At 36.2% G+C, this 24164-nt stretch overlaps 1 protein-coding gene across 1 annotated transcript in view; it reads left to right on the top strand.

Moving 5' to 3' along the window:
* The window catches only part of ATL1 (atlastin GTPase 1), a gene marked incomplete at both ends in the record, with an annotated part of 77764 nt that overhangs the window by 26971 nt on the left and 26629 nt on the right, over positions 1-24164 (top strand). Inside the window, 5 exons of the mRNA XM_082832358.1 lie at positions 12153-12400; positions 14400-14534; positions 15000-15104; positions 20393-20443; positions 22576-22632. Coding sequence (XP_082688484.1) covers positions 12153-12400; positions 14400-14534; positions 15000-15104; positions 20393-20443; positions 22576-22632 — 596 coding nt within the window. The remainder of the gene's footprint in view (positions 1-12152; positions 12401-14399; positions 14535-14999; positions 15105-20392; positions 20444-22575; positions 22633-24164) is intronic.

Genomic DNA, 24164 nt, shown 5'->3' with positions numbered 1-24164 from the left:
TATTGAACGTCCAATAATACAAGAAAAAGAAAAGAAATACATAAGAATTAAAAAGGGGGAAATAAAACTCATTATTTGTAAAAATTATTTCTGTTTCTACATTAAAGAAACCAAAAGTATCTACACAAAATTTATAGGAAATAATAGTTTAGCAGAAGTTGCAACATGAGACTAATGTATTAAAGTCAGTTACATTTCGTTACTCAAGCAACAACTATAAAACGTAATTCAAAAAGCAACAATGGGGGCTTCCCTGGTGGTGCAGTGGTTAAGAATCCACCTGCCAATGCAGGGGACACAGGTTTGTGCCCTGGTCCGGGAAGATCCCACATGCTGCGGAGCAACTAAGCCCGTGTGCCACAACTACTGAGCCTGTGCTTTAGAGTCTGCCAGCCACAACTACTGAAGCCCGCATGCCTAGAGCCCATGCTCTACAACAACAGAAGCCACCGCAATGAGAAGCCCGTGCACTGCAACAGAGTAGCTCCCGCTCGCTGCAACTAGAGAAAGCTCACACAGCAACGAAGACCCAATGCAGCCAATAAATAAATAAATAATTCTTTTTTAAAAAAAAGCAACAATGAAACCAGTTATAGTTAGAAACAAAAACTAATGTTTCTGGCCATCAATGTAACAAATCTCCTCTCCCCCACCACTCCAAATTATAAAAATTTTATTCAAGGGGATAAAAGGCCAAATATAAATGGAGAGATATCTCATGTTTGTGGATTTGAAGATAATACCATAACAGTATTGATCCCTTCCAAATTGATCTATAAATTTAATGTAACTTCAGAATATTTAACTAACATTGATTCTAATATTTATATGGAAGGGTCAAAATAGCCAAAACCAATAATAATTAGAAGAATAAGAGGGGCTGGACCTACTATATATAATGAATTTTTATAAAGCTATTGATTAAGATGGTGTACTGTTGGTGCTGGTATAGACAAATTCGTGAATGGATCAGAATTGAGAGGTCAGAGAGACCTTCAAGATGGCAGAGGAGTAAGATGTGGAGATCTTCTTCCTCCCCACAAATACACCACAAATACATCTACACATGGAACAACTACAGAACACCTACTGAACGCTGGCAGAAGACCTCAGACCTTCTTCCCAAAAGGCAAGAAACTCCCCACATACCTGGGTAGGGCAAAAGAAAAAACAGAGACAAAAGAATAGGGACAGGACCTGCACCTCTGGGAGGGAGCTGTGAAAGAGGAAAAGTTTCCACACACTAGGAAACCCCTTCACTGGCAGAGACGGGGGGTGGGGGAAGCTTCAGAGCCACGGAGGAGAGCGCAGCAACAGGGGTGCAGAGGGCAAAGCAGAGAGACTCCTGCACAGAGGATCAGTGCCGACCAGCACTCACCAGCCTGAGAGCCTTGTCTGCTCACCCGCTGGGGCAGGTGGGGGCTGGGAGCTGAGGCTCGGGCTTCGGAGGTCAGATCCCAGGGAGAGGATTGGGGCTGGCTGCGTGAACACAGCCTGAAGGGGGCTAGTGCGCCACAGCTAGCCACGAGGGAGTCCGGGAAAAAGTCTGGACCTGCCTAAGAGGCAAGAGACCATTGTTGTGGGGTGCGTGAGGAGAGGGGATTCAGAGCACCGCCTAAATGAGCTCCAGAGATGGGAGCAAACTGCAGCTATCAGCACAGACAGGCATGAAACGCTAAGGCTGCTGCTGCAGCCATGAAGAAGCCTGTGTGCAAGCACAGGTCACTATCCACGCCTCCCCTCCCAGGAGCCTGTGCAGCCCGTCACTGCCAGAGTCCCGTGATCCAGGGACAACTTCCCCGGGAGAACACATGGTGTGCCTCGGGCTGGTGCAACATCACGCTGGCCTCTGCCACAGCAGGCTTGCCCCGCATTCCTTACCCCTCCCTCCACCCGGCCTGAGTGAGCCAGAGCCCCCGAATCAGCTGCTCCTTTAACCCCATCCTGTCTGGGCAGGAAACAGACGCCCTCACGTGACCTACACGCAGAGGCGGGGCCAAATCCAAAGCTGAACCCCAGGAGCTGTGTGAACAAAGAAGAGAAAGGGTAATCTCTCCCAGCAGCCTCAGGAGCAGCAGATTAAATCTCCACAATCAACTTGATGTACCCTGCATCTGTGGAATACCTGGATAGACAACGAATCAACCTAAAATTGAGGCGGTGGACTTTGGGAGCAACTGTAGACTTGGGGTTTGCTTTCTGCATCTAATTTGTTTCTTGTTTTATGTTTATCTTAGTTTAGTAATTAGAGTTTATTATCATTGCTAGATTTCTTTATTGATTTGGTTGCTCTCTTTTTTAAAATATATATATTTTTTTTCCTTTTTCTCTTTTTGTGTGTGTATATGTGTATGATTCTTTATGTGATTTTGTCTGTATAGCTTTGCTTTTAACATTTATCCTAGGGTTCTGTTTTTTGGGGTTTTTTTTTTAGTATACTTTTTAGCACCTGTTATCATTAGTGGATTTGTTTTTTGGCTTGGTTGCTCTCTTCTTTCCTTTTTTTATGACTTTTTATTTTTTTATTTTTAATAATTTTTTATTTTAATAATTGATTTTATTTTATTTTACTTTACTTTCTTTCTTTCTTTTTTTCTCCCTTTTTTCTGAGCCCTGTGGCTGACAGGGTCTTCATGCTTGGGCCGGGTGTCAGGCCTGTACCTCTGAGGTGGGAGAGCTGAGTTCAGGACATCGGTCCACCAGAGACCTCCTGGCTCCATGGAGTATCAAATGGTAAAAGCTCTCCCAGAGATCTCCATCTCAACGCTAAGACCCAGCTCCAATCAATGACCAGCAAGCTACAGTGCTGGACACCCTATGCCAAACAATTAGCAAGAGAGGAACACAATTCCACCCATTAGCAGAGAGGCTGCCTAAAATCATAATAAGGTCACATACACCCCAAAACACACCACTGGATGTGGTCCTGCCCACCAGAAAGACAAGATCCAGCCTCATCCACCAAAACATAGAGGCCTACACAACCCACTGAACCAACCTTAGCCACTGGGGGCAGACACCAAAAACAATGGGAATACGAACCTGCAGCCTGCAAAAAGGAGACCCCAAACAGAGTAAGTTAAGCAAAATGAGAAGACAGAGAAACATGGAGCAGATGAAAGAGCAGGGTAAAAACCCACCAGATCAAACAAATGAAGAGGAAATAGGCAGCCTACCTGAAAAAGAATTCAGAGTAATGATAGTAAAGATGATCCAAAATCTTGGAACTAGAATGGAGAAAACACAAGAAACATTTTACAATGACCTAGAAGAACTAAAGAGCAAACCAACAATGATGAACAACACAATAAATGAAATTAAAAATTCTCTAGAAGGAATCAATAGGAGAATAACTGAGGCAGAAGAACAGGTAAGTGACCTGGAAGATAAAATAGTGGCAATAACTACCACAGAGCAGAATAAAGAAAAAAGAATCAAAAGAATTGAGGACAGTCTCAGAGACCACTGGGACAACATAAAATGCACCAACATTCGAATTATAGGGGTCCCAGAAGAAGAAGACAAAAAGAAAGGGACTGAGAAAATATTTGAAGAAATTATAGTTGAAAACTTTCCTAATATGGGAAAGGAAATAATCAAGTCCAGGAAGAGCGGAGAGTCCCATACAGGGTAAATCCAAGGAGAAACACGCCAAGACACATATTAATCAAACTATCAAAAATTAAATACAAATAAAAAATATTAAAAGCAGCAAGGGAAAAACAAATGACATACAAGGGAATCTCCGTATGGTTAACAGCTGATCTTTCAGCGGAAACTCTGCAAGCCAGAAGGGAGTAGCAAGACATATTTAAAGTGATGAAAGGGGAAAGTCTACAACCAAGATTACCCTACCCAGCAAGGATCTCATTCAGATTCAACAGAGAAATTAAAACCTTTACAGGCAAGCAAAAGCTAAGAGAATTCAGCACCACCAAACCAGCTTTATAAGAAATGCTAAAGAAACTTCTCTAGGCAGGAAACACAAGAGAAGGAAAAGACCTACAATAACAAACCCAAAACAATTAAGAAAATGGTAATAGGAACGTACATATTGATAACTACCTTAAATGTAAATGGATTAAATGCTCCAACCAAAAGATATAGACTGGCTGAATGGATAAAAAAAACAAGACCCATATATATGCTGTCTACAAGAGACCCACTTCAGACCTAGGGACACATACAGTCTGAAAGTGAAGGGATGGAAAAAGATACTCCATGCAAATGGAAATCAAAAGAAAACTGGAGTAGCAATTCTCATATTCAGACAAAATAGACTTTAAAATAAAGACTATTACAAGAGACAAAGAAGGACATTACATAATGATCAAGGGATCAATCCAAGAAAAAGATATAACAATTGTAAATATTTATGCACCCAGTATAGGAGTACCTCAGTACATAAGGCAAATGCTAACAGCCATAAAAGGGGAAATAGACAGTAACACAATCATAGTAGGGGACTCTAACACCCCGCTTTCACTAGTGCACAGATCATCCAAAATGAAAATAAGTAAGGAAACACAAGCTTTAAATTATACATTAAACAAGATGGACTTAACTGATATTTATAGGAAAATCCAAAAACAACAGAATACACTTTCTTCTCAAGTGCTCATGGAACATTCTCCAGGATAGATCATATCTTGGGTCACAAATCAAGCCTTGGTAAATTTAAGAAAATTGAAATCATATCAAGTATCTTGTACGACCACAGCGCTATGAGACTAGATGTCAGTTACAGGAAATAATCTGTAAAAAATACAAACACATGGAGGCTAAACAATACACTACTAATTAACTAAGAGATCATTGAAGAAATCAAAGAGGAAATCAAAAAATACCAAGAAACAAATAACAGTGAAAACACGATGACCCAAACATATGGGACACAGCAAAAGAAGTTCTAAGAGGGAAGTTTATAACACGACAATCCTACCTCAACAAACAAGAAATACCTGAAATAAACAAACTAACGTTACACCTAAAGCAATTAGAGAAAGAACGAAAAACCCCCAAAGTTAAAGAAAGGTAAGAAATCATAAGATCAGAGCAGAAATAAATGAAAAAGAAATGAAGGAAATTATAGCAAAGATCAATTAAACTAAAAGCTGGTTCTTTGAGAAGATAAGCAAAATTGATTAACCATTAGCCAGACTCATCAAGAGAAAAAGGGAGAAGACTCAAATGAATAGAATTAGAAATGAAAAAGAAGTAACAACTGACACTGCAGAAATACAAAGGATCATGAGAGATTACTGCAAGTAACTATATGCCAATAAAATGGACAAAGTGGAAGAAATGGACAAATTCTTAGAAAAGCACAACCTTCTGAGACTGAACCAGGAAGAAATAGAAAATATAAACAGACCAATCACAAGCACTGAAATTGAAACTGTGATTAAAAATCTTCCAACAGGGCTTCCCTTGTGGCGCAGTGGTTGAGAGTCCGCCTGCTGATGCAGGGGACACGGGTTCATGCCCCAGTCCAGGAAGATCCCACGTGCCGCAGAGCGGCTGGGCCCGTGAGCCATGGCCACTGAGCCTGCACATCTGGAGCCTGTGCTCCACAACGGGAGAGGCCATAGCAGTGAGAGGCCCACGTACCGCAAAAAAAAAAAAAAAAAAAAAAAATTAATGCACAGAAATCTCTTGCATTCCTATACACTAATGATGAAAAAACTGAAAGAGAAATTAAGGAAACACTCCCATTTACCATTGCAACAAAAAGAATAAAATACCTAGGAATAAACCTACCTAAGGAGACAAAGGACCTATATGCAGAAAACTGTAAGACACTGATGAAAGAAATTAAAGATGATACAAACAGATGGAGGTATATCCCATGTGCTTGGATTGGAAGAATCAACATTGTGAAAATGACTATACTACCCAAAGTAATCTACAGATTCATTGCAATCCCTTTCAAACTACCAATGTCATTTTTCACAGAAGTAGAACAAAAAATTTCACAATTTGTATGGAAACACAAAACACCCCGAATAGCCAAAGCAATCTTGAGAAAGAAAAACAGAGCTGGAGTAATCTGGCACCTGGACTTCAGACTATATTACAAAGCTACAGGAATCAAGACAGTATGGTACTGGCACAAAAACAGAAAGATCAATGGAACAGGATAAAAAGCCCAGAGATAAACCCATGCACATAGGGTCACCTTATATTTGATAAAGGAGGCAAGAATATACAATGGAGAAGACAGCCTCTTCAATAAGTGGGGCTGGGAAAACTGGACAGCTACATGTAAAAGAATGAAATTAGAACACTCCCTAACACCATAAACAAAAATAAACTGAAAATGGATTAAAGACCTAAGTGTAAGGCCAGACACTATAAAACTCTTAGAGGAAAACATAGGCAGAACACTGTATGACATAAATCACAGCAAGATCCTTTTTGACCCACCTCCTAGAGAAATGGAAATAAAAACAAAAATAAACAAATGGGACCTAACGAAACTTCAAGGCTTTTGCACAGCAAAGGAAACCATAAACAAGACCAAAAGACAACCCTCAGAGTGGGAGAAAATGTTTGCAAATGAAGCAACTGACAAAGGATTAATCTCCAAAATTTACAAGCAGCTCATGCAGCTCAATATCAAAAAAACAAACAACCCAATCCAAAAATGGGCAGAAGAGTTAAATAGACATTTCTTCAAAGAAGATATACAGAATGCCAACAAACACAAGAAAGGATGCTCAATATCACTTATTATTAGAGAAATGCAAATCAAAACTACAATGAGGTATCACCTCACACCAGTCAGAATGGCCACCATCAAAGAATCTACAATCAATAAATGCTGGAGAGGGTGTGGAGAAAAGGGAACCCTCCTACACTGTTGGTGGCAATGTAAATTGATACAGCCACTATGGAGAACAGTGTGGAGGTTCCTTAAAAGAAGTAAAAATAGAAGTACTATTTGATCCTGTAATCCCACTACTGGGCGTATACCCTGAGAAAACCATAATTCAAAAAGAGTCATGTACCACATTGTTCATTGCAGCTCAATTTACAATAGCCAGGACATGGAAGCAACTTAAGTGTCCATCGACACATGAGTGGATAAAGAAGATATGGCGCATATATACAATGGAATATTACCCATAAAAAGAAACGAAATTGAGTTATTTTTAGTGAGGTGGTTGGACCTAGAGTCTGTCATACAGAGTGAAGTAATTCAGAAAGAGAAAAACAAATACCATATGGTAACACATAAATATGGAATCTAAAAAAAAAATGCTTCTGAAGAACCTATGGGCAGGATAGGAATAAAGACACAGACATAAAGAGTGGACTTGAGTCCACGGGGAGGGGGAAGGGTATGCTGGGACGAAGTGAGAGAGTGGCATGGACATATATACACTACCAAATGTAAAATAGATAGCTAGTGGGAAGCAGCGGCATAGCACAGGGAGATCAGCTTGGTGCTTTGTGACCACTTAGAGGGGTAGAATAGGGAGGGTGGAAGGGAGACGCAAGAGGGAGGAGATATGGGTATATATGTATATGTATAGGTGATTCACTTTGTTATATAGCAGTAACTAACACACCATTGTAAAGCCGTTATACTCCAATAAAGATGTTTAAAAAAATATGTTAAAAAAAAGAAAAAAAAATTGCAAGGTCAGAAACACAGTCTCTCTTTCTCTGTCTCCCTGTCTCTTTCTGAGTCCGTGTGTGTGTGTGTGTATGTGTGTGTGTGTAACTCTTAACTATGACATGGCAGACCACTAGAGTCTTTGTTAAATAGAAATCTGAAAACTTTGTTACTCATATTGAAAAAATCAAGTTGGAATTCTATCTCACCTCTTATACAGTTAGCAGCTCCTGGTTGATTAAGAACTTAAATATCAAAAGCAAAACTTAAAAACTAGAACAATATATATGAATGTCTTTTATGATTTTGTAAGGAGTAATTTCTTAAACATGACATACAAAGTGCTAATGATAAAATAATAAAATCTACTATGTCAAAATTAATAATTGCTGTTCATCATTAACAGCTTAAGGAAAGTGAAACGACAAGCAGAGGATTTTTGCTATACACATAACTAACAAAGGTCTAGCATTCAAAATATATAAAGAACCACTATAAATCATTAAGAAAAAGACAATCTAATAGAAAAAAATGAACAAAAGGCATGTCCTCACTTCATTAGCATTTAGAGAAATGTACGTCAGGACTACAGTGAGAGACCACTTACTTATTTTTATTATTTTTTTTTTCGGTACGCAGGCCTCTCACTGTTGCAGCCTCTCCCGTTGCGGAGCACAGGCTCCGGACGCGCAGGCTCAGCGGACATGGCTCATGGGCCCAGCCGCTCCACAGCATGTGGGATCTTCCCGGACTGGGGCACGAACCTATGTCCCCTGCATCGGCAGGCGGACTCTCATCCACTGTGCCACCAGGGAAGCCCCACTTACTTATTTTATACCTATCCAATGGACAAAACTTTAAAAGTCAGGCAAAACCGAGTGTTGGAAAGAATGTGAATCAATAGACTGTCTAATAAACTGCTGGGAGTGGGTGGGGAGTGAGAATTTGCTACAGTCACTTAGAAAAAATTTCTGAACACGTTGTGAAGTTGAATATTTGAAAAAAATTACAACCCAGAAATTCCATTCAGAGTACCTCTTGCATATATGTAGTTAGCTACAAGCAATCTTAGAGAATTATTTCAGTCTGTAGAAAGTTGTGATCTAGTTTTCAACTATGAAGATGTTTTTCTATCCAAAATATTATGTCTAGCCAGCCTTCCTGATTCACATCAGTTGTATATGCAGATTAAAACTACACCATAAGTAAGGAGGTTCATCAAAGAATGTGTTGTTGCCCTCAGAAAGGACCTTTTACTGAGGCTGAAATTAGATGGGTAAGTAATGCTGGAATAAAATATGAATAGGTAATAAATAATAGCAATATTAGGTGGTCACCATCATTAGGCACGTAATATTTATCAAGCTCTTTGGTCTTCATTTAATAAATATTACTTCATTTAATCATCACAAAGCCTCGGATGTAGGTACCATTCTTTTATTTATTTATTTATGGCTGCATTGGGTCTTCGTTGCTGTGCGCAGGCTTTCTCTAGTTGCGGTGAGCGGGAGCTACTCTTCGTTGCAGTGTACGGGCTTCTCATTGCAGTGGCTTCTCTTGTTGCGAAGCATGAACTCTAGGTGCGCGGGCTTCAGTAGGTGTGGCTCGCAGGCTTCAGAGCACAGGCTCAGTAGTTGTGGCACAGAGGCTTAGTAGCTGCAGCATGTGAGATCTTCCTGGACCAGGGGGTCGAACCTGTGTCCCCTGCATTGGCAGGCAGATTCTCAACCACTGCACCACCAGGGAAGTCCCATAGGTACCATTCTTAATCTCATTTTTCATATGGAAGATGGTGAGTCGTTAGGAGGTGAAATAACTTACACAACTTCTTATATGTGTAAGTTGTGAAGCTAGGATTTAAACAAAGACTCTGACTCCAGCATATGTGATATGGCAATATAGAAGCTATTGTCTGTTGGATGTAAAATCAATTTTTCTTAACTTTGCAGAGAGAACAACTGTGATTCATGGCTAATGCAGTGGTTTTGTTGTCTGCAGATACTTCATACTGTTGCTCAGAAAGTAATTGTGTATGTCTATCTCCACTAATGAAAAACTAAAATTATGTGTTAGATTTGTAGTATTTCAATGACATTATCTTATAGATGAACAGCAATATATGTAGTTATCAATGTGATATATGTGTATACATACATCAATATGATCTGAAAACTCATTTAAAATTATGCTGAGAAATATAACTGCCTTGTTTTTCTCTAGTTATGAGACTTCTTATCAGACAGACATAATGAAGAATGTCTATTTAAATATGTTTTCAAAAATTTGGATGAAAGGTTATTTAAGAGCCCAGTTTATTTCAAAATTAATATTATTAAGGGTTGATTTGAGGCTAGGTCATATATCTGATCTGAGGAATTAATTGATGTATGTTTTGACTTTCTGTTCTTTTGATAGAAAGCAAATGAGCCCATTTATGTGTTGTCCAAAAGTTATTTGATTTCCACTAAAGAGGCAGAATGTTATAGTGGAAAGTTCTGAGATTAAAGTTTAATTACCTGGGATCTAAACCGAAATTGACAGTTACTATGTGAACTCTAGTGGGTGTGATCTTGGGAAAGTTACTTAATCCAGTTAGTTCTTCCTCATGTGTCAAAAATACAGATAATAATACCTTGCTGCAATATTGAAAGCAATAAATAAATAACACAAGAAGGCATCCATGGTAGGTTGCCTGATATAGATATTGCATTTATTTCCCTTGGGCAAAGTCAGTTACATATTTGGCTTTAGTTTCGTAAATCTGTAATAATGCTAATAGCATATACCAGTACATATACCAGCCAGTGTTCTAAGTGTGTTACATGCATATATTAAGTCACAGCAACTTTATGAGGTAGACACAAAGCGGTTAAACAACTTATCTAAGGTTACTCAGCTAAGAAATGGGGAAGTCTTGATTGGAATCTCAGCAGTCTGGTTCCAGAGCCTGTGTTTTTAACCACTACACTATACTGCCTTTCTAGAGGAAGGGGTTGTAGGGTGTATCAGTTATTTATTGCCTGTTATGCTGCATAATAAATAGTCACAAAACCTCAGGGGCATAGAACAATAGTATTTATTGGTCACATGTTGAAATGGTTGTTAGACAAATCTGTTGATCCTGACTGGGCTCCCTCATGTGGCTGGGGGTTGGCTTGCTGTGGGCCTTGGCTGGACCTGGGCAGTTTGCCTCTGCTCCAAGTGTCTCTCATCCTGCAGCAGACTAGTCTGGGAATATTCTCATGCTGAATGGCAGAGACAAAAGAGCAAAATGGAAACACACAAGTGCTTTTTCAAGTCTCTGCTGTGTCATGTCTGCTAAAACAAATTGCATGGCTGACCCCGGAGTCAAAGTGGGAGGACATTACAAAGTTACATTAAGAAGGCTATGGATATAAGAATGTGTCACTTGACACATTGAAGTTGTTTTGTAATATACTGCAAATGCCAAGGTCTAGCGTTCTAAAATTCTTGTATATTAGGGATGATTTCTAAAAGAGGACCTCTGTCAAAAACAGTATTTCTGACAATTAAATAGAAAACTCTGAAAACACACACATGTGAACACACACAGACATGCACACACAAACACATATAAATTTATAGAAAATAGGCAGAAACTTCTGGGAATACTTAGTTCAGTTTATAATCCCAAGGTAGTGGTGGTGGTGATGATGATAATAGCTAACCTTTATGAGCTTGCTGTGTGCCAAGCACTGTTCTCAACACTTTACATATAGTACCTCCCTTAATCTTTTCAACAACCCTATTAAATAGGTACTATTAATAGTTTCTGTTTTACAGTTGGAGGAACTGAGAGATTTAGTAATTTCCCAGAGTCACAAACCTTTTTTATAAGCTCTCCACACAAAGTAACTTTCGAAAAGCTTCTTATTTTTTTTTAATTGAATTATATCCAGACCTCTTTTCCATAGATTTGAAGGTCTTCTGTAATCTGGCCCTACCCAATTTAATTATCTGTAACTTCCATTGCTACAAGATATAATTTTAGACAATTAAGAGTTTAGGATTTTGTAGGTGGGTTGCATGCATTGGACGGAGCTGAACTGGGTGCTTTAGAGATTTATTCCAGTTTCAAGAATATGTGATTTTGAGTCCCTCTGTGTATTTATGCATATGCATGTTCAGCTTTAAGAAGTGTTGCAAGGATCTTTCATGTGAATAACTAAACTTATTTCTAAGGGATTAAGTGTAAACTAAGGCTATTTTATTCTTCTCCAAAAGTAGAGTCCTTTGCTTTGATTTTTTTTTTTTCTTACTCAGCAAACAGAGATCTCTGCACTGATTTAGAGCTTTCTTAAAAATAAAATTCTGTTTGATTTGGCCACTTGATCAGAAAGACCAGATGTAAGTTGGAGATATGGTGTAAATGACATCAATATATGTCAATAAAATGAACATTTCTAATTCCACTGTGCTCCTGTTTCAGAGGTTTGAATGTTGAGAGGTACATATACATTTCCTGTGTTTTGAGATAATTTGCTGAATAAATTCTTATTTTATTCAATAGGCGGCTTTTCAGAAAAGGGGTATGAATGGAGCTCTGAAGAGGAAGAGCCAGTGAAAAAGGCAGGACCAGTCCAAGTTCTCATTGTCAGAGATGACCATTCCTTTGAATTAGATGAAACTGCACTAAATCGGATCCTTCTCTCAGAGGCTATCAGGGACAAGGAGGTCGTTGCTGTATCTGTTGCTGGAGCATTTAGAAAAGGAAAATCATTCCTGATGGACTTCATGTTGAGATACATGTATAAGCAGGTAGGGAAGAGGTGCTTTGAAAAGTTTTCTGATTTCTGTGCTTTTATGACTTTGTGTTTTTATTTAGTAGTAGTGTCCAATACTTCCATTATTATGTTCCCTAAAGATGAACTAGTTTAAAAATGCTATCGTGTAACCCTTCCAACTTTGGTGCTGTCGGCACCAAACTATATAGGCCACTTTTGTCTGAAGCCACTTTGCTACATTTCCCTTAGAACGTAACTTATTTTTTAAGCTCTTTGAAAATAGACAAGTACAGTGATATGGTTATAAACTTTACATGTTAAATAGTGTTTAAAATGTCAAATAACTTTTGTCATAGTTTTTATTATAATCATTTTCCCCCCAACATTTATTATGACATTTTTCATGCATGCAGAGTTAAAAGAATTTTACCGTAGACACCTGGATATGCACTACCTAGATTCTACCATTAACATTAATATTCTTGCTTTATCACCTGTGTCTCCAGCTATTCTTCCCTGTTTCAATCCATTGCTCCATCTTATTTTTTGGTTCATTTCAAAGTAAATTGTTGACTTCAGTATGCTTCCCTATAAATATTTCAATATACATCATTATTATATATTTCAGTATTTATTTAGTTTTTTTCTATTGTTGTAAAATTTACATATAGTTACATGCACCAATCTGAAGTACATTTGCTTTTTTTTGAAAATGTAAATACCTGGGTAGCCCCAAAACCTATCAAGTGTATGTTGCTGTTATCCCACAAAGTTCTGTTATCTTTTCCCACTCAGTCTCACCCTTAACCCACCCCCAAAAGGCAGCCAACAGTGTCATAACATTTGAGACAATAGTGTGGCATAGAAAGGAGACTTTAAGGGACCTAGGATCAACCAAAAGCAGAAGAATAAATAGGAGATTACAGTCGGGGAACAGAAGGTTAGTAGTAGAGAGCACACCAGTATTTTTTTTCTACCCTTTTACCCTTAGTAATTCGGGTGCCAATATGGGTGTTGAGGCAGAATAGACATACTACCCAAAGGAACTTTGTATTATGCATTTATATCATAATTATCCATTTCGGATTGATCTTTTATAGGTAGGGTATTTGTGAACAACTTGGTAATGTTAACTTTAACATCTTCTATCTCTAGCCTCAGTCCAAACAAATTAAGAACAGAACAACCAAAATACTTCCAGGCTTTGAAAGCAAACAAAATTCTTACCACTTTCTATTTCTATCATACCAACATTAGTACACACTTAACGTAGGTGGGAAAATTGAGTGAACAAAATTAGTATACTTTCCATTCTTTGGGATTATATAGCTTTAGGCATATTCATAATTTTAACTGTGCGATAAACATTACAATAAAATACTCAATAACGCTTGTCATGTTGCTTATGTTAAATAGCATTTGCTCAGATTAAAGTGTAACAGATTTTTTTTTTTAACTAGGTACTTCTCCTCCTGCTGTTCGCTCCCTCCTCCCCCAATAGCAAAACATTTGTGTATATTATTATTGTGTATATCCTGACATAATATGCTCTCTCATACCTTTATTTCTTTGTTTCTGGAATGCCCTCCCTGAGTTTGCTCACCTGGAAAGTTCCTAAACATCCTTCAAGTCTTAGCTGTAATATCACTTCTCCTATGAAGTCTTAACTGACCAAGAGTTAGTTGTTTCTTTTCCTATGCTTCCATGTATATCTAATATACACGCCCATTTTGGCATGCATATAGTGCATCATAATGGTTTGTTAGCATGTCTGTCCCCCGTTAGGCTGTGAGCTTCCGCTTATCTGGAGTGATATCTTTGTATCCCCAGGATGTAGCATAAAATGTGACAGATGGTTGCTCCTTCATAATTATTTTTTGGATGAGTAAATAAAGTAATTGTATCAATATAATAGATGTGCATACGTTGTTTCCTTTTGTCTAGAGTTGGAGAGGGATTCAAACTGGTATGGATGAGTGGAAGAACCTGTACTACATATGTAGTTCAATATCATAGACTTTCTTAATTTATAGGAATCAGTTGATTGGGTTGGAGATTACAATGAACCATTGACTGGCTTTTCGTGGAGAGGTGGGTCTGAACGAGAGACCACGGGAATCCAGATATGGAGTGAAATCTTCCTTATCAATAAACCTGACGGTAAAAAGGTATGGTGTGAACTTCTTAAAGAAAATTGAGTTTTCACTTGCCAACAGTTACCACTTTTCAGGATCCTCCAAAATGCTCTTTTGAAAACTAATTTTGACCGCTTGACATGAAGTTTAAAAGGGAAGTGGGTAGCATCCTATTTCATGTTCCCAGTTTCCCTTTCTACTGATCACAGAAGGCAAAATCATAGGGACAATAGAACAGCAGATCAGCTAGCTAACATCTATATTTTGTTTCAGTGCTATTTCTGTTATGTTGGATTACCAGTGAAAATTAATCATTATACTAGTCAGCAGGTAATTAATATTTTTATTTTCAGTGGCATTCATGGCACATGTGAAAAATTACCTATTAAGTATTCATTGCTAATGGTTTGCTTTAGTTCTTATGGTGTTAACTTTGTAGTAACCCTAATACCCTGCATGTTCTATAAAATATCAATAATGTACTCTACTTGCCTATAGGTTGCAGTGCTATTGATGGATACTCAGGGAACCTTTGATAGTCAGTCAACTTTGAGAGATTCGGCCACAGTATTTGCCCTTAGCACAATGATCAGCTCAATACAGGTATGGAATAAAATAAATCCATTTTGATGGATGTTTCTTTAAATAAAAATTATGAATATATGTATTTCTATATACATGTGGTAGTGAGACAAACAACAGAAATGGTAAATTACATCTATTATTTGACTCAATTAGCATACCAGTTCTTATGATTTCCTTAAGAGTGGAATTGTTTTATTACTATAATCTAATTTCTGATCAGTTTTCAAATTGCCTGCTTTAGTCAGAAAATGTTATATTGTCTTATTGATAATTTTTTCTATTTCAAGCCTACAATAAAGTCAATAATATTAAATCTTATAATGTATGTAGATACACTGAGACTACCTATTATTAGTTACATTTAATGAAATAAGATTTATAAATGCAAATTTTGTTTTATATAGCCAGTAGAAACATTTATATATGTTCACAACTTTTTATAGTATCTTAATGTGCATTTAGGAAAGTAAATGTCTTTCTTTCCTTTTTTCCTCTCTCTTTTTTTAAGTATTGTTTTTGAAGTTACTGTGTGCTTTATAAATTGTCCTGAAAGTCCTTGAGGGTTTTACTATGATCACAGAACACATAGCCTAAAAATTTTAAGACAATTTTTAGATTTTCTATTCACCGGAAAGAGCAAGAAGAGACAGTAACCAAGAAGCAGACCATCAAAGAAAGGTAAAATAGTTTTAAAAGGTAGGAAAGGCAAAGAGGTTAGGATGAGTAAGTCAAAGCTGAAATTATAAGTATGTGGGGAGAATGGAGCTAGTGAACCGGCAGCCAGGGCATTATGTGTAGTTAGGACAGTGAAAGGATGGATAGAAGGAAGACTGAATTTTTTTGTAAAGGACTTTAAAATAAGTCATGATTATAACCTATGATTACCTAGCTTTTTAAAAAAATTATTATATAAGTTTCAGGTGTATAGCATTATAGTTCAACATCTGTATACAGTGATCACCACCACAAGTCTAGTTACTACCCATCACTATACAGTTACCCCCTTTATCCATTTTGCCCAGCCCTCACCCCCCTTCTCCCCAGGTAACCACTAATCTGATCTCTATGAGTTCATTTTTATTTTATTTGTTCATTTTGTTTTTAGATTCCACTTATGAGTAAAATCACATGGTATTTGTCTTTATCCATATGATCTATTTCATTTAGCATAATACCATCAAGGTCCATCCATGTTGTCACAAAGTCTGGATTTCCTTCTTTTTTATGGCCAAGTAGTATTCCAGTGTGTGGTGTGTGTGTGTGTGTGTTACATCTTCATTATCCATTCATCCATTGTTGTATGCTAAAGGTGTTTCCATATCTTGGCTATTGTAAATAATGTTGCATTGAACATAGGGGTGCATATATCCTTTTGAATATTGTTTTCATGCTTTTCAGGTAAATACCCAGATGTGGAATTGCTGGGTCATATGGTAGTTCTGTTCTGAACTTTTTGAAGAATCTCCATACTGTTTTCCCTAGTGGCTGCACAAATTAACAATTCCACCAACAGTGTATGAGGGTTCCCTTTTCTCCATATCCTCTCCAACATGTATTATTTCTTATCTTTTCAATAATAGCCATTCTAACAGGTGGGAGGTGGTATCTCATTGTGGTTTGTTTTGCATTTCCCTGATAATTAGTGATGTTGAACATCTTTTCTGGTGCCTGTTGGCCATTTGTATGTCTTTTGAAAAATGTCTATTCAGATCCTCTGCCCATTTTTTAATTGGGTTGTTTGATGCTGAGTTGTATGAGTTCTTTATATATTTTGGATATTAGCCCCTTATTGGATATATGATTTGCAAATATCTTCTCCCATTCGGTAGGTTGCCTTTACGTTTTAATGATGGTTTCCTTCACTCTGCAAAAGCTTTTCAGTTTGATATAGTCCCATTTGTTTATTTTAACTTTTGTTTCCCTTGCCTTTCAAATCAGATCCACAAAAGCATAACTAAGACAGATGCCAGTGAGGTTACCACCTGTGTTTTCTTCTAGGAATTTATGGTTTAAGGTCTTACATTCAAGTCTTTAATCCACTTTGAGTTAATTTTTGTGTGTGGTGTAAGATAGTGGTCTTGTTTCATTCTTTTGCTTGTGGCTGTCCAGTTTTTCCAGCACCATTTATTGAAGAGACTGTCCTTTCTCTTTTTTGTACATTCTTTGCTCCTTTATCATAGATTACTTGTCCATATATGTATAGGTTTATTTCTGGGTTTTCAATTCCATTCCATTTATTTATGTGTCTTTTTTGTGCCAGTACCATGCTAGTTTGATTACTATAGCTTTGTAATAAAGTTTAAAATCAGGGAGTGTGATACCTCCAGATTTGTTCTTCTTTCTCAAGATTGTTTTGACTATTCAGGGGCTTCTTTGATTCCATACAAATGTTAGAATTATTTGTTCTAGTTCTATAAAGTATGCATTTGGCATTTTGATAGGGATTTCATTGAATCTATAGATTGCTTTGGGTAGTATGGACATTTTAACAATATTAAATACATGAGGACTGAATATCTTTCCATTTTTTGGTGTCTTTCACTTTTTAATCAGTGACATATAGTTTTCAGTGTACAGGTTTTTCATCTCTTTGGTTAAATCTACTCCTAGGTATTTTATTCTTATTGATGCAATTGTAAATGGAATTGTTTTCTTAATTTCTTTTTCAGATAGTTTATTATTAGTATATAGAAATGCCACGGGTTTCTGTATATTGATTTTGTATCCCATGACTTTACTGAATTCATTTATTAGTTCTAACAGGTTTTTCTGTTGTTGTTAGAGTCTTCAGGGTTTTCTATATAAGTATCATGAAGTAGCAAACAGTGACAGTTTTACTTCTTCTTTTCCAGTTTAGATGCCATTTATTTTTCTTGCCTAATTGCTGTAGCTAGGACTTCAAACACAATGTTGAATAACAGTGGCAAGAGTGGGCATCCTTGTTTTGTTCCTGATCTTAGAGAAAAAGCTTTCAGCCTTTTGCCTTGAGTACGATGTGAGCTCTGGGTTTGTCATATATAGCCTTTGTTATGTTGAGGTACATTTCCTCTATATATCCACTTTGTTGAGAGTTTTTATCATAAATGGAAGAATTTTGTCAGATGCTTTTTCTGCATCTATTGAGATGATCATATGATTTTTAACCTTCATTTTCTCAATGTAATGTGTTGTGTTGAATGATTTGTGGATGTTAAATTATCATTGCATCCCTGGAATAAATCCCACATAGTTATGGTGTATGACCCTTTTAATGTATTGTTGGATTCAGTTTGCTGATATTTTGTTGAGGATTTTTGTACCTATATTCATCAGGGATATTGGCCTGTAGTTTCCTTTTTTGGTGTCCTTCTCTGGTTTTGCTGTCAGGATAATGCTGGCTTCGTAAGATGTGTTTGGAAGATTTTCCTCCTCTTCAATTTTTTGGAATATTTTTAGAAAGCTAGGTATTAAATCTTCTTTGGATGTTTTATAGAATTTGCCAATGAAGCCATCTGGTCCTGGGCTTTTGCATGTTGGGAGATTTTTGACTCCTGTTTCAATCCCTTATTAATAATCAGTTTATTCAGACTTTTTTTTCTTCATGATTCAGTCTTGGAAGATTGCATGTTTCTAGAAATTTATCCATTTCTTATAGGTTGTCCAATTTGTTGGCATATAACTGTTCATAGTGGTCTCTTATGATCTTTTGTATTTCTGTGGTATCAGTGGTAATTTCTCCTCTTTCATTTCTGATTTTATTTATTTGAGCCCTCTCTCTTTTTCTCTTGGTTAGTCTAGCTAATGACTTGTTGATTTTATTTTTTCAACTACCTCTTAGTTTCATTGATGTTTTCTATTTTTTGTTTTAGTCTCTATTTTATTTATTTCTGCTCGGATCCTTATTATTTCCTTCCTTCTGCTAACTTTGGGCTTTGTTTGTTCTTTTTTCTAGTCTTTTTAGGTGTAAAGTTAGATTGTTTATTCAGGATTTTTCTTGTTTTTTTGAGGTAGGCCTATATTGCTATGAACTTCCTTCTCAGAAGCATTTTTGCCACATCTCATAGATTTTGGTATGTTGTATTTCTGCTCTCATTTATCTTTATGTTTTTTAAAATTTCTTTGATTTCTTTGATGACCCACTGGTTATTCAGTAGCACATTGTTTAATCTCAGCATTTTTGTGGGTTTTTCCCCGTTTTTTTCCCTTGTGATTGATTTCAAGTCTCATACCATTGTGGTTGGAGAAGCTGCTTGATATGATTTCATTCTTCTTTGAATTTATTAATATTTGTTTTGTGACCTAACATATAATCTGTCCTAGAGAATGTTCCATGTTCACTTGTGAAGTATGTGTATTCTGCTGCTTTTTGATGGAATGATCTTTATATATCTATTAAGTCAATCTGATCTAATGTATTGTTTAAGTCCAGTGTTTCCTTATTGATTCTCTGTCTGGTTGATCTATTCATTAATGTAGGTGTAAGACTAACTTTTAAAAATATACTTCTTAATTTAATTAGCCTTTAAAATACCAAGTTAATATCTAACTTCTTCATAGTCAACAGTATGTGCAATTTACACAAGTCAATTAAAACCAGATTGATTTTGCCTTTTAAATATTTATTATTTACTATTTATATTTTTCCTGGAGACATTAGATATTTTTGCTGAAAACTCTAAGTCCTTTGTAATGACTATTTTTTGTTATTATCTGAGAAGTGGTCTGTTATTTAAATAAGTACACAAAGTATACTGTTTGTATCAGTACATAAACATATAAACATCATTAACTTTTCTTTGAAGTTACTGATATTAATCCTCCTCCTTAGAAAAAAAAAATTTCACCTTAATGCTGTGATCTGTTTGCGAAGCAATAATGCATATGTTTGAGGATGTAAGCATGATATTCAGAACTTAACTTCCATGTGATGGAGCTTTCTATAGACTTAAATAATTGATTGTAAAGAAGCCAACATAATTTTTCAAGACAAAATTTTATATATGGGTTATTAAGATCTAGATTATTATTATTTTCATATGCTTGTAAGAATGATTATTTTATTACTAATTGTTGAATTAGGTTCATAAAATAATTTTAATGTTCTGTCTCCAAATCAGGTAGCTGCTGTATTTCTGGAAAAATTTTATGATCATTGTACATTATTTATTGTCTCTCAGGCTTTCTTTACTCCTCTCTCAAGGTCTTATAAATATATGTGAGAGAGTTTGATTTTGTGAAATTGATATTTCAAAAAATAGAGAATAACAAAATAAGTGCTTAGTATGCTGCTAATTATTTTCTCATTTTGACTTTATTTCTTAATCAAGGTATATAACTTATCTCAAAATGTGCAGGAGGATGATCTTCAGCACCTTCAGGTAACAATATTTACAGTCTCTTTTGTATACTTAATAATCTTTTGGGCATGTACAGCAGAACTTTAGGATTTTGGGGGGTCTTTTTGTACTTGGAAAACATAACAGTCAGAAAGATTTAAAAACATAACCAAATGGAGGTTGTCCCATTTCCAGTTTTCTAGTTCTAGCCCTGTATGATTATATTCTTTCTAATTCAGTTTTCAAAGTCCTTTGTTTCAGTAAAGCTATTTGCTGTCAACCCTGTATATATATGTAAATATATGGCAAATTAGAGTGGAGAAAGAACCTTTGGTTTAAAAATGACCCAGAATGTGAAGTTGAAGTCCTATGGTCAGGGATTTAATAATTGTTAGTATGATATCAGTTGTATGCCAGATTTTTCTTCCTGTGGGCCGCTTTATAGCTAAGAACTATGGGGGACTACCTGATGATTACTCATAGAATTCTATTTTAGATCTGAAAAAGATCTCAGTGACACCTAATTTATCCTTAATATTTTATGGATGAGAAATTTTTTTCTGAAAAAAAAATGACTTGCCTAAACTCATGTGGCTAGTAAGTGGCAGAGTGGGAATAGAAATTTGATCATCTGATTGGACTCGGTGCTTCTTCCACTCTCCAAGCAGCATTTAAATCTCAAATAAGTAGATTAGTTGTTTCCTAAAGATAGTTTGCATCTCTGTCTACTCTTTTTCAATTCATGTTATTCTTGGCTACATAGAAAAACCTATTGTTTCTCTGATAGTTTTCCTCTGCATATTTTATAGAAAATTTTGCTTTCAATGTATTATTTTATCTTGCCAATAAGAGCCCTGTGCAGTTTAACAAATAACAAAGGATGATAATGCAGGGTGATCTGTGAGAGTGGAAATATCATTTGGAGTTCACATCTAGCATTACTCCCAAATATGTTTCTAGTACATCACACTGACCATTTATGACAAATAGACAATATGCCAAATTGTTAGATGTTTCCTAGAATGAGTGCAATTGCTTCTTTAGGCATGTATCATAACCTAGCCAGTTGCTTTCCAAGTTAATGACATGGCACTGTTCAATACCAGTTTAGGATTTCTAAAAAAGGACTGATTTGGGGCTTTGATATTAAGTGATAGTTTTTGAGATCATTTAAAAATTTTCCTGTAAATGACAACACCTCATCCTTCCTCAAAAAAGATTGTGAATTCAAATTATGTTAGTAAATGATTCTAATGAGAATGAGTAATGATTCTAATCCCTGGACCTGCTGCCTTTTAGGCATATTCTAGACTTTCATTTAATCACTCTAATCAGATGCCTAGTTATTACCATTTGCTTTCTAGATTTCCATAGTTTTCACAGGGGAGGCAGTGTGGTACTTTGGGGGCTATTCTAAAGGGGCAAAGGAGGGGAATCCTCTGTGTCGGCATCCTTCCCCAGCTCTGAGAAGCCTCTGTGGCTTGGTACTCTCGTGTGATGAAGCGGCATTTCCTGTGTACATATGGGGAAATCCACCTGGCCAGTCTGGACGGAACTCTCACCAGAGGCCCAATCACAATCACCCCCTCAAGTCTATGTTCTCCAAAACCTTACATTTCTGGCAACACAAAATGATATGGTACCTCTCAATTGGGAGCAATAAAAAAATAAAAGAAGTGGTGTATTTGATTCTTCACTTCTTAAACCAAATGCCTGTATGTCTTTGTAATGATCAAGACCATTGGGACATTAAATTTCCTCTGGCAACAACAGTAAATTATCCTACTTAGTTTATAGCTCTCTGGTCTAATCTATGAAAGTTTTGCTTTGAAAGGTCATTTAACATGTTTCTTTGTCCCCCATCTTCCCCACAAAAAAAATTGTCCTACATTTTAGATATAAAAGGTGTTACCTTTAAAATGGAAACTTCATTTTTAAAATGTACTTTATGTCCTTAATTTTAAAATATATAATTACTGTAGCTCTGCTTTATCTAATACTTAGTTACTTAAAATGATTATTTTAATCTTAATAATACAGTATTACATTACAGCTAGAGAAAAAAATTAGTGGAAGAAAACCAAGAAGTAAAACTTTGCAGATACTGAAGTTTTCTCTGTGTGCGTGTGTGTGTGTGTGTGTGTGTGTGTGTGTGTGTGTGATTTTCCTTGTAGCTTTTCACTGAGTATGGCAGGCTGGCAATGGAGGAAACATTCCTGAAGCCATTTCAGGTGAGTGGGTATAAAATGATGATAAATTCTTATTAGAGTTTCCTGAAGATTATAACCAGGTATACTAACTAAGAGGGTCATGTTTCTTTCTCCATTCACAATAGCAAAAAAGAAAAAAAAGCTTTGATAGTTAACTACCAAAATCCAAAATATAAAGACCTTTATGGAGAAAATATTTTCAAAGTTTCATTAAAGATCATAAAGGAAAATTTATACAAACCAGAGAGACATAATATGATTCCAGACAGGATGATTTAATGTTGTAGAGAATTTATTTTTCCCCAGATTAACCAATAAACTCAGTGCAATTCCAACTAAAACAACAGGATTTTTTGAGAAATTCAACACATTTTTCTATAACTTATATGGAAAAATTAAGTTCTCTTTTGATCTGTCAGTTTTTAAAAAGAAAATCCAAACTGGGGGATTGAATACATACTAGAAAACCATAGCAATGAAAATGGTGTGATTCTGCACAGATACGAGAAAAACAGATGAAACTAAACAGAGTTCAGAAATATCCCTCTATATATAGAAACCTAGTATGCAGTAGAGGTCAGGTCATAAACCAGTGGGAAATGGATGGATTAATAGCTGGGGTTTGGAAAAACTAATTCATTTTTTGAAGAAAAAGTTGAATTTCTACTGAACACCATATGTGGAAGAGAGCTCCAGTTGTATTAAAGAACTAAATATGAAATTTAAAACTATAAAGTTAATAGAATAAAATATTGGAGAATATCCTTCTGACCTGGGGTGAAGAAACAGTTATTCACTAAGACCCCCCCCCACTAAAAAAAATGTAGTAAAAAATTGATGGATATTACTATATCAGAATAAAGTATTTCTATTTATCAGGAGACTCTATAAGCAAAGTAACTGGATTGGTAGAAGATAATGACAATGTCAAAAGTAAACAAGGGATTAATTAGAATGTGCAAGGAAGTTTTGCAAATAAGACTGGGATGCCCATCAAAAATAGGCAAAGGAACCACTACACACCTATTAGAATGGCCAAATTTCAGAGCACTGACAACACCACATGCTCCACAAATGAGGATGTACAGCAACAGGAACTCTCAAAAATTTCTGGTGGAAATGCAAAATGGTACAGCCACTTTCAAGGATAGTTTGGTAATTTCTTAAAAAACTAAACCTACTCTTTCCATACAATCCAGTGATTGTGTTTTTGGTATTTACCCAAAGGAGTTGAAAACTTATGTCCACATAAAATCTGCACACAGATGTTTGTAGCAACTTTATACATAATTGCCCAAACTTGTAAGCAACCCAGATGTCCTTCAGTAAGTGAATGGATATTTTAACTGTGGTACATCCAGATGATGGAATGTTATTCAACACAAAAGAAAAGAAATGAGCTATCAGCCACAAAAAGCCATGGAGAAATCTTAAATGCGCATTACTAAACAAAAGAAATCAATCTGAGAAGGCTACACACTGTATGATTCCAACTATATGATATTCTGGAAGAGGCAAAACCATAGAGACAATAAAGAGATCAGTGGTTTTGG

This window comes from Leucopleurus acutus (genome assembly GCF_964270905.1).
Source record: "Leucopleurus acutus genome assembly, chromosome: 1".
NCBI lineage: Eukaryota > Metazoa > Chordata > Mammalia > Artiodactyla > Delphinidae > Leucopleurus > Leucopleurus acutus.
Note: the sequence above shows the minus strand (reverse complement) of the source record. Positions and strands in the feature narration are given on the sequence as shown.